The sequence below is a fragment of the Quercus lobata genome, unplaced genomic scaffold (genome assembly GCF_001633185.2).
Source record: "Quercus lobata isolate SW786 unplaced genomic scaffold, ValleyOak3.0 Primary Assembly Scq3eQI_92, whole genome shotgun sequence".
Lineage (NCBI taxonomy): Eukaryota > Viridiplantae > Streptophyta > Magnoliopsida > Fagales > Fagaceae > Quercus > Quercus lobata.
Genome location: NW_022154756.1, coordinates 73,830 through 86,111, shown reverse-complemented (window position 1 = coordinate 86,111; position 12,282 = coordinate 73,830). Strand labels below are relative to the sequence as shown.

Below are 12,282 nucleotides of genomic sequence, written 5' to 3'. Positions count from 1 at the left end.
ATAATAATATATTTTTTATTTTTTTAAAATTTAAAATTTATTTAATTATTTCTCTCTCATTTCGTACATCCATCAAACAGCATTCCACAACTAAAAATTAAAACCTTATCAACACCAATATTCTTAAACAATAACGTGGGTTTTGGTCTTTTGGGTGTAGATTACGAATTTATTAATCTTAAAAAAAAAAAAATTGTCCTTGCTGATAATAATCAATTGAAGCATTAATTTTTTTTTTCCTACTATATTAAAAATTTCTTCATAGGAATAAGATGGATTGGACTATAGTTGGCAATGGAAATTTAGAAAAAAATGAATGTGGTCATGTAGAAACTGGAGACCCATGGCCGAATGGCCTTTCCTTTTATTTCACACATTTTTCTACTTTTCTTCCTTCCACACTCTTCACATCAAGTCACTATAAATGCAAGCACACAAGCTTTGACTTTGTACAGCCAACTTCTACTAGTACTGCTCCTAAATACAATTTGAGATTTCGGTTTAAGATCTCCAATGCAATAATTAGGACATCCCTTTGACTCAAGTTGAACATTTGTAGTAATAATCCCAAGTTCAACGACAAATTAATAAGAGACTGTTTTGCTGTTCATGAATAATCATGATACCTTTTGGATGCCATAGAATATCAGTTTGAAGAACTGTCCAAAATGATCACTGTATGAGTCACATGCCTTCTTGATTTCTGGGTCATTGCGTTAAGTCATTCGGAGTGCCATGATTGTCATCACCCAACACATTAAATCTGTTACCAAACCCTCTGTTCCGAATGTAATAAATATGCATCCTTTTTTCCACCTCAATAGGGACCTCAATCCTCGTGCCATGATTGTCCCTCCTAAAAGATAAAATTCTTATTAAACCCAATCTGATCGACCGGTCAAATTGGATTGGAATTAAGAATAGTATTAGATTATTAGCACAACAATTTCGCAAAAACACTTATTTTTTTGATGAACAACTTCGCAAAAATAAAAAAAAAAACCTTAGTAAGTTGATATATGTATTATTTAAACAAAGTCACATAACTCGTTCAAAAAGTCATATGATCAAAACTATATGTGGATGGTTTTAATTGCCACAAAGTAGGTTAAAGGAATATAGCTCTAAACTAGTTTGGAACTGAATGTTTTCCATCATTAAAGTAATTGGTGGAGCATTGTTTGGTTATAGATTCTGATGACTAGTTCAAGTATATGATATCCCTCTCTTGGGTTTATTTATACATATTTATGTTTTTTTAAAATAAATTTTGTATAATATCTTTATGGGTTAGGTTTAAATTACACATGATATAACTGGATGTAATGTTATACAACTCCAAAACTTTTATTGCAAAAGCATTTTGATGAATCAATTGTTGGATTACAAGATCTCCTTATACCTTTTATGGTTGCAAAATATCGAGATTATCAAAGAATTATAACTATCTAATTATAAAGTGTTTAAATTTAAAGTTATGTTTTCTACATTTAAACTTATATACAAAACATGAATATGTGGATTAGATAGTTAACATATGATTAACACAAAATTTGAAATACGGAAAAATAGTAATGGAAACATCAAGTTGCAATCAGCGCATTACCAATGGACATGAAAATGTGACAACTATTAGATTAACTCTTTTACTCACTCATGCACTTGTGTTTGTCTTCTTTTTTTATTTTTCTTTTTTTAGTGAAGTTATTATTATTTAATAATAATAAAAAAAGAAAAAAAAAAGAAAAAAAGAGGATATACTGAATTAGATTCTTTTATTTTTTATTAAGGTAAGCAAAAAATCACTAAGAATCACTACGTTTAACTACAACATTTGGCATTATAAAAGTATCTTCCTGCAACTTTTAAGCAAATAAGGGTTAACCAAACAAGGTCAATCTGAGATCAACTTATTTATAAAAGGTCCACTTAAAGCATAAAACAAGATTATGCAATACCATATACAGTTATATACATTTAAAAACAATAGGCCTGAGAAACTCCACAGCCAAAAGAAGAAGAAGAAGAAGAAGAAGAAAAAGGCCTAGTATTCATAATTTTGAAGCTACATCTGTATAATAAAGGGATGTCAAGGATTTGGTTCCAATTTGTAATCAGATGGCAAAAGCAAAATCAAGTATTTAGAAAATTAAATTTTGTTAATGGCAAAGAAAATGGATGATAAGCTATCTTACCTTTACAATAATGATAGCTATGACTCCAATGGCAATAATTAGGAAGAGTAATGCCATAATACACCTATCAGTTGCAACCTAAAGAAATAAATGAGGTAAGTAAAACAATTAACAACTAATAGTCAATATATGACAAGAACAGGAGGAAGATAATTTCAGAGATTGACCTGCCTACCAAGTTCCTTCACAAGTTGAGAAGCTTTCTTGATCGAGAAATGGATAGTCCAGCTCATTAACACTTAACAGCCTGACTCATTTGTTCAGTCTAAACATAAATATAATTGATTTCTTTAGTTTCCATGCCATTGAAATTTTTTGAAAGATTAAACGAAACAAGAGAGAAACAGTAGGGGAGAGAGAGAGAGAGAGACAGAGAGAGACAGAGTTTTTAATTCAATGTGAAATATTAAACTGCTGTGAAATCCAATTTTTTAAAAGCTGACAAATTACACACCTGATCCTTGAGTGCAGCTGCAGTTTCTGTTCCAACGTTGATGGTGTCTTGAACAGTCTACCACAAACAAGGAGATACTAAATTTATTTTTCTTTTGCGATGATTCCATACTTTTTTGAACAGTAAAACTACTTTTATGTTCAGGTCTTGATACAAAATAGTGCAAGTGATACTCAAGGCAGAGCTAAAAAGACTAGTAAGTTTTAGACATACAAGATACAATTCCACCTATAACCTTCTACAAGGAAATAGAGAAGAATGAAAGGAAATAATGATCACACTTCAAAATAAACATTCCATAATTGTTCAGGTCTTGATGCAAACTAGTGCAAGTGATGTTCAAGGCAGAGCTAAAAAAAACTAGTACGTTTTAGAAATACAAGATACGATTCCACCTGTAACCTTCTATAAGGAAATAGAGAAGAATGAGAGGAAATAATGATCACACTTCAAAATAGCCTACGAAACTTATCCCTTTTCAACTCACCAAAATAAATAAAACTAATTTCCTCACAAAATGATCATGAGAGATAATCCAACCTTTTATGACCTCCAATGGCTTGATCAGTCTTGTCCATCATCCGGTTTCCACTATCTGTTAGCTGTTGATTTGTCATGGCAGCATGCATATAGCAACTGCCTTAGCATTAAATATACTTCATAACTGAGAAACATTTAACATAAAAACTATAAAGTACTTGAAGCAACATATATTGATATGAAATATATCAAACATAGGGCATGATTCCAGATTAAACTTAAAGGTATGAATTGGTTACTTTAGAAGCAGCAATTTACAATTTCTGAACCATAAAAAAGGTAGATGTTAACAAAGATACTTTAGACACAATACTACTGTGATACTGATTTCAAGATGTCAATGAGAGTGGTTTTTTCATATTATCATTTCTATCTTAACTTATCATGTGTGTGTTTGTGCACTCGCTAAATTGCATAAAAGAATTCTCAAAAATAAAAATTAAAAAAACTATAAAATCATCAAAATATCATTAAAGCCATCAATTTGGCTAAGTACTTAGGGTTTTAAAGAGTTACTTGCACCAGCAAATAGCAGCCATCCACGGTAACTTCATCTATAACATACATTACATCAAACACAACCACTAAAGTAGCTACCCAAACCAACTTCACTGTGAGGCATATGAAGCGGGCATCTTTTCAGCTGATACAGACTATTTTAACTATTTCTATTAGACAAAATTCCAGGACAAATCCACAACCAAATAGAAATGTCTTTATCAGGTATCCAAGAATTACGATAAAAATGCATGAGCCATAGGTTTGTATGACTATTTAATCCCATAATTAACTCTTATTTTAGCATGAAAGACAGCCAAGAGTAGTAGACACATTAGCGAAAACTAGCACATGGGTGAAAAACATGTACACTTACACGATGCTAGCAAGACATTAAACACCCAAGGTTATAGGCAAATTTTAATTATATCTAGATCTTAACACTGCATAAGTCCTTAAGCATATTATTTACTGAGCTTTAAAGGATGTTCGGTATTGGAATTGGAAATAGCTTAAATGGGGTGTAGATCCAGAACCTCTGTCCTACATTATAATATATAACATCTATGTATAAGACTTAATGTCTCACTGTGAGTGACAGTGAATCTATAGTTGATACAACAAACATGAGCGAAACGCAATAGCTCACCTTTTAACAAGGCCTATTAAGAGTTAAAACCATATACCGCAAACATTTAAACTCTACTGAATTACAAGCCTCATGAGTCATGACATGTCATGACAGGTTGAGAAATATGTCTACTAGTGAGACAGTTGATCTGTCTGCAGGGTAGTTCACATTATGGATGCTGGTTGTGGGGTTGCTAGTTTCTGCATACTATCCGCTGGGATATACAAACACATGTCCTTTGCACCAAAAGATGATATGATGAAAACCCAAAGGAAGTGTTGGTGTGTGCTAAATACGGCATATTCATTGTACAAATTATAACACAATACCATTAAAAAATTGTAATATTTATTCACTTCTCATTCTTTGATTACCAAACAGAAAAAAAGTTTTGCAAACATCAATTCACTTTTTCATTACTTTTCATTATCTAACTTCAATTACATGTAAGTGTGCAAATCATAGAGCAAAATCAACATCTAAGGAGCCGAGATAGGTGCCTTTTGTAAATCAACATGAATCATAGTCCCAAATGCCAATAAGGAAAAAAGAAAACATTATTATATATGTCGGACTGTTGGAGAAAAAGAAAAACAAGAATTACAACAAACCGTTAACAGAGAAATAAGAAATCTCAATATGCATTTGTATAGTAGTAGAAGTTTAACAGAAAAAGACATGTTAGTAAATGTCCAGGGAAAAAAAAAAAGAAAAAAAAAAAGGAAGGAAACAACTAGATTATATAATGGTAGGAAGAAGATGATAACTCACAGGTAAAAGAAGAGAAAAAAAAAAAAAAAATCTCCTTGACTGGATTCCTCACATTCTATGTCTCTTTGATGTCTTGCTTGTTTAACAAACGGAACCCTACTGTCTCCACCTCAATGCTCCAGGTATTGCTATTGTGCACTCACTCCATTGCATACAAAGAATTCTCAAAAATAAAAAATTATAATATCATCAATATAGCGTCCACAAAGATTAAAGCCATCAAATTGGCCAAGTTCTAAGGGTTTTGAATAGTTACTTGCGCCAACAGACAGCAGCCATCCACGGTAACTTCATCTGTAATATGCATTACATCAAACTCAATCACTAAAGTAGCTACCCAAACCAACTTCACTGGGATGTATATGAATCTGGTATCTTTTCATTATATACAGAAACTACTATAATATTTTCTATTAGACAAAATTCCTTGACAAATCCACAACCAAATAGACGTGTGTTTATCAAGTATCCTTAATCATCCAAGCATTACAACAAAAATGCATGAGCCATAAGGTTGTATGAAAATATAAACTCATAATTAACTCTAATTTTAGCATGAAAGGCTGACAAGAGTAGTAGACACATCAGTGAAAACTAGCACATTGGTGAAAAAGATGTAGCAAGGCATTATTTATATTCTTTGGTGCCCCCTTCAAAGAGATCGATTCTCTTGTTTTCAAAGAATTGATGCATTTCTGCATCCACAACAAATTGAAAGTAAATCCTAAGAAAAGAATAAGAAGCATTCAAGTAATTATTCAGTGATGCAAAAGATTTGAAAACAAAGAAATGATATTATGACACACAAGAACTCAATGAGTTTCAGATGAATGTCATACAAAAATACAATTTTTATTTATAACTTCCAAATAAATATATGATCACTTCACAATTATCAACATTTTTCAGATTAGGCAACACTGACCAGAAGATAATCCAAGCATTGGTCCCAACCGATTGGGGCCAACTCCATTAATCCCCTTCTTTTTTTCTTTTTTCTTTTTTGGTAGCCTTCCTATATAGTTTGAAGTTTTGATGCACATAAGTGTTAAACAGAGAAGGTGATTCAAATTGAATTTACTTAAGGAGATGAGAAGCAGGACAGGTAAAAAAATGATGATGTGGTTGACTACAATAAGAGAACAAAAAAAAAAAAAAAAATGCACAACCTCACCATTAAAATTCAGCTGAACCAGGCGTCTGAGGGAAAGGGATTGTGTCTCATATATTCTCTATTCCTGTAGCAAATTGCACAAGCCTTTCAAAGCCCAATCCAAATCCCGCATGAGGAACCGGCAAACAAGAGATAAAAGTACACCATTACAACAAAGCATAGAAGCAATTTCTTGGTTATCACATAGCTACCTTTTAAAAGAAATAACATATATTCTTCTTTAACCATTTTTTAACCCTATAAAATTTAAGTCTGTCAACACAGTAATGAATAAGAGCTTTAACTACAATATTATTCTCACTCTTCAACTACACTATTTAGTTGAGATTTCTTATGAAAAGAGCTCAGATTGTCTGCCCATGTGATCCAAATAAAAATGTACTTGCTTATTTGGACTACATGAGGTGTATGTCTGCAGCAAAGTGACAAACATTATAAAAAGCAGCCTACTCGCGCTTCTCTTAATTTTCTATTGCAGTCAAAAAGTGAATTACAAGACTCATGAGTCATGATATGTGTTTGTATTTATTACTTTGAATTTTGTGTCAGGCTCAATGTTTTCTTGTTTTTAGTAACACAATTTAAACTTCACTTAATTTTGTGGTAAATTCAGGTTAAGATGTATGACTACCAGTGAGACAGTTGATCTACGTTCTGCAGGGTAGTTCATGTTTTGGATGTTGGCTGTGGGGTTGCTAGTTTCCGCATACTACCCCTTGGCATATATATAATATTTTGGGATAATATTAGCTCCTCACACGTGAATAGTATAAATACTGAATAGTTACCCATTTATTAACTTCTCATTCTTTGACTACCAAACAGGAAAAAAAATAAAATATTTTGCAAACTTCAATTCACTTTTTGATTACTTTTGTTTTTCCAACTTCAATTATACGTAGGTGTGCAAATCATAGAGCAAAATCAACATCTGAAGCAGGCAAGGTGTCTTTTGTAAATTTCTTCAGCATGAACCACAGACCCAAATGCCGGTAAGGAAAAAAGAAAACATTATTATATACGTCGGACAGTAACAAGAATTACAAAAAAACCGTTACAGAGGGACAAGAAATCTCAATATGCATTTGAATATTAGTAGATGTTTAACAGAGCATTACATATGCTTAGCCAAAAAAAAAGAAACAGAGCATTACATATGCAGCACACAAAAAAAGAAAAGTGATTTATAATGGTAGAAAGAAAGTTGATAACTCACAGGTAAAAGAAGTGAAGAAAAGAATTCCCCATCATCCTCATCATGGGCTTCGCTTATTTTGATGGGGATCTTCAAACCCTAGATTTCATCACCAACTGAAGAAAGTGTCATCATACTCCATTTCACATCTCAATTGGGATCTTCAATGTCTTGCTTTTATATCACACGAAACCCAATTTTCTCCACCTCCAAAAAGCCCCCGGTCACTATTTCAAGCTCAACTTGATCTTGATGGAATCCCTTCTTATCAATAGAGCAGCCAGGAGTTTTCGGAAGGCGGAAATTGCTCTTGGACACACTGTGCAGCCAAAGGTGATGTGATTCTGACGTAATATTAAGCCAAGTTCGGTACTGTCCATATGTGGAATAACTCGTTTGGCATCCATCCACTCCAATGTATTGGCCGAGTGAGCTTCTATAATGACGCTCGGTGGGTAAAAAAAGAACGCACAAAACAATTCCCCTCCACTCATCACACTCAGGCAATTGTATCTTCACTTTTTTAATTATTTTATAAGTCGAAAGATAAGGGACAACTGAAGTATCACATACGTTCACTTTTTCAATACATTTCGGAATTTCCCTTCCAGGAATAATATAACATGTTTTACCAATTTGTCCCTCAAATGTACAAACCATGATCTTGGGGGTAAATAAATAAATAAATAAAACCCAACACACACAGACACAGACAGAGACAGAGATAGATACCTGAAGAATATTAGCGTAATTTCCCAAGTAGGTGATATTTAGAAAACACACATAGAGATTAGAGAGAGAGAGAGATACCTGAAACATGTTACTGAAGTTTTGAATATTGTAAGCCAATTTGAAGCAGTTGAAACACTGGACAGTGAATTCCTTATTATAAAATGCAGATGATAGCCAGTAGAAATCATTTGGTGGTTCTGGGCGTTCTGGCAGTCTCTCCAGTGAGGTACAATTGTTTACGCATATAAGATCAACTTTTGACGGAATCCGAATATTTGATAATGATCGAAGGCTTTTGCAACCATCCAAGTAAAGACGTTTTAGTCCAGATAATTGAGAGATGCTTCCAGGAAGGAAAACGAAATCATTTCCCCTTAGAGATAAATCACACAAAATCCCCGTTCTGCAGTCAATACCGCTTGGAATTGCCGAAAGGATGCGGACAATACCACTTGGAATTGCCGAAAGGTTGCAGTCACTGAGATCTATCAACCCGGCTGAGGTGATCGTAGGCATAGAAGTGAATGAAGATGATGACAATTGACATACCTTGAAAGATACTATATAGACCCATTTAAGGTGAATGGTAGAGAAAGGTAACTCTTTTATAGCAGTTCCACCCAAAAGAAGATGGGTTAGGCTTTCCATATTCCCCAAGTTCTCCAGCAAGTTCGCAATTTTTGAGCATCCAGTAAGATCAAGATACTGTACCCTCTTCAAATTACAAATGGTGCTTGGAAGACACACAAGATTTTTACAATCTTTTAGGATTAAAATCTTAAGGGCAGCCAAACGTCGAACAGATGGCAACACTTCTATTGCTGTTCCTTCAAAATTAAGCAATTCCAGATGTTTGGGATTCCCAAAATTCTCTGGCAAGTTGACAAATTTTGGGCATCTAAAAAGACACATTATCTCTAGTGACTTCAAATTACAAACGGTGCTTGGAAGAAGCACAAAATTTTTGCAATCTGTTAGATCCAATGAAGTAAGGCCAATCAAAAATTCAATTGATGAAGGCAGCTCTTTTATAGCTGTTCTACTCAAACCAAGCTCCTTTAGACTTGTGATATTCCCCAAGTCTCGTGGCAATTTGTCAAATTTTGAGCATCTCCAAAGATAAATGCTTTCTAGTGACTTCAAGCTACAAATGGTGCTTGGAAGAAGCACACAATTTTTGCAAAAGTTTAGATTCAATAAAGTAAGGCCAATAAAAAATTCAACTGATGAAGGCAGCTCCTCTATAGCTGTTTCACTCAAATCAAGCTTCTTTAGACTTGTGATATTCCCTAAGTCCTCAGGCAATTTGTCAAATTTTGAGCATCTCCCAAGATCAATATTGTTAAGCGATGTCAAGCTACAAATGGTGTTAGGAAGACATATTAAATTTTTGCAATCTCGCAAGATCAAAATATTAAGGCCAGTCAAACATTCAATTGATGAAGGTAATTCTATAATAATAGTGCCTTCTAAAAGAAGTTTATGTAAGAGCTTCATGTTTCCCACAAATTCAAGAATTTTCTTGACTTTTAAGCAATAAGTCAGATTAAGAGTCACAAGAGACTCCATTTCAAACTTGTCTGGAACACTAGTTAGTTTTGGGCACTTTTGTAGATCAAGAAGTTTAAGCTTTTTCAGTTTTCCAATGGATGGGTGAAGCTTGCGTAAATTTGAACACCTTGCAAGAACTAATTCCTCAAGATTTGGGACTCCATTGAAATTAGGGGCAATAATCAAGTTTGAGGAGCCATCCATATTGATGGACTTTAAATTTTCAAAAATCTAATAAAAGAAAAGAAAAAATTTAGAATAATTAACTTTATAGTGTATGTTTATAAAAATTTAAAAGCAAATTTGTATGAAGATACTTATTAACAATCTTACCTTCATTCCTCTCCAAAGTAGTTCAATTTTGCTACATGGCAAACGAAGTTCAACAAGCTCATCTGGTTGAAAACATGGCAATGATTTTTAAGGATAATCATTCCATTCAAGATATCTTAGATTATTAGAAAGATATTTAGGAACATGCTGAGGGCAAATATTACGTATTCTCATAAATTTAATATTGGGCATCTTCAAAAAGGCGTTAGGGTTCCAAAGTGGCCCTTTTTTGTTTTTTTGATGATGTGAAACCTCGCGAAGATAGAGTCCTTTGGATCCATTCCCGAAGAGTAACCAATAGAGCAAGCCCTTCCCAAGGCAGAGCACTTAGAACCCACCCCCAACAAGCCTCTTTTTCTTCATGATAAATACTTGTATCCTTGGCTTCCCTGAAATCTATGGCTTGAACTTCTTCTATTCCCTAAATTCATGAAATGAAAAATATATTATTATCATAACTATTCATATTTCAACTTTGTTGACGAATAAGAAGATATAGTATGAGCTCAAGTAAATAAATTCCTACCGTATTTTTTTTCAACACATGATTAATGTCCTTATGATCCCACATTCTACTTCGCTTCCCAGGCTCATTAGGGGACTCCTGATAAACTATGTTTCTACACATATCTCTTACTAAATCATGCATCCACAATACATTATTTTCAGAAATTGTCAAGAGAGATTTGTCAATGAGATTGCTCGATCCAATAAGGGGATATCGGCCAAGTTCATTTAGCATTTTTACTACATGATCTCTATCCTCATGATTAAAGAAGCATGCAATATCTTTGAATATTTCTTGCACGGACTCTTGGAGTCCATCATAACTTACTTTTAGTTCTTTAAGCATCTCTAATGCATTTTTCCATTCATCGATACTTTTTCCAAACAAAGAAGAACCCAAAACTTCAAGAGCTAAAGGAAGACCACCAGCATATTCTAAAAAATCTTTGGACAGTTCTAAATATTCATTTGGGATGGGTTCTCTTTTAAAAGCATTCGAACAAAAAAGACGAAGGGCATCTTTATAGTTCAATGATTTAACTTCATATATTTCATCTACTGGAAATTCCTTTAACAATTGCTTATTTCTTGTTGTTATGATAATTATATTGTCCGGACCAAACCAATTACTCTTCCTAACTAACATTTTTAACTTGTTTGATTCATCTACATCATCAAGAACAAGAAGAATCCTTTTATAACTTAACCTTTTCTTGATCATGTGAACTCCTTCATAAACATCTTCTATATTCAAATTTGTTTCTTTTGAAATTTGAGAAATAAGATATTTTTGTAGTGAAAGTAAACCACCAGCTGTTTCACATTTTTCCCTAACATTATAAATAATACAACAAGCTTCAAATTTTTTAGAAACCATCTTATAGGCAACTCTAGCCAGGGTTGTCTTGCCCATTCCCCCCATTGCCCAAATCCCTATAAAGCGAACATCATCGTCTAACCCTAAAGCTAAACATGACCCCAATTCCACCACCACTCGAGAGTCTATTTCTACCAGGCCTTCGGTAACTTCTGAGAATGTACAACTTGAGTTACGTGATATCAATGGCACGATGCTTTTGACAACGTCTGAGAGAGGGCTGCAATGAAGAAAGAGCAAGATGTGATGATCAATAAATAGGTCCAATGAAAAATGTGGTAGATATTAGGTGTTGGATTCCACTTACCTAAAAAAATACATGTAAATTGATTGGCTAGGACAAAATTGAATGAGAATTGAGAACTGCTAAAGGTTTAATATTTATTTAAAAAAAAAAAAAAAGATTTGCTAATGGTTTAAATGAAGTAACATATATAAAAGTGGGTCAGCTGAATATATATCAAATAAAATTACCTATTATCTACATGATATCCGGCAATATTGGCCGCATGTTTCAAAGCATCTCTCCATGTGCCCACCTTCTCCTCAAATTGTTTCTCATATTCATCAAAAGGTTGCGCAAAAGTTCTGAAAGTTCAAAAACGTGTATAAACACCTTTGAACATTTAGACCCCCAAATTATAACTTAACCAATTCAAGCAATATGTCAAACAACTAGTGTGCGGAAACTTAACATATGCTATAATATGAAATTGGTTAAAAACTATCTAAGCCAACGCAAAATAAAATCCACAGCAGATAATAAAAAGGCAAAGATAGAGAGGAAGGAAGATGCAAACACAAAGACAACACGCGAGATGTTA

At 33.4% G+C, this 12,282-nt stretch overlaps 1 protein-coding gene and 1 long non-coding RNA gene across 2 annotated transcripts; both read right to left on the bottom strand.

Annotated features, from left to right (window-relative positions):
* Nucleotides 1–301: 301 nt before the first annotated feature.
* Nucleotides 302–5,037, bottom strand: LOC115973255. The gene is made up of 6 exons (XR_004087676.1): nucleotides 3,190–5,037; nucleotides 2,650–2,706; nucleotides 2,363–2,460; nucleotides 2,196–2,273; nucleotides 627–856; nucleotides 302–477 (listed from the first exon to the last, which is right to left on the bottom strand). It is a non-coding gene; the product is annotated as an uncharacterized LOC115973255 (long non-coding RNA).
* A 311-nt stretch (nucleotides 5,038–5,348) lies between these two features.
* Nucleotides 5,349–11,458, bottom strand: LOC115973252 (disease resistance protein TAO1-like). The gene is made up of 7 exons (XM_031093506.1): nucleotides 10,601–11,458; nucleotides 10,327–10,495; nucleotides 10,075–10,136; nucleotides 8,269–9,972; nucleotides 7,480–7,777; nucleotides 6,264–6,347; nucleotides 5,349–6,104 (listed from the first exon to the last, which is right to left on the bottom strand). Exons 1-5 carry the CDS (start codon nucleotides 11,456–11,458, stop codon nucleotides 7,727–7,729), a joined length of 2,844 nt encoding a protein of 947 aa, XP_030949366.1. The 3' UTR covers nucleotides 5,349–6,104; nucleotides 6,264–6,347; nucleotides 7,480–7,726.
* Between the last annotated feature and the right edge of the window lie 824 nt (nucleotides 11,459–12,282).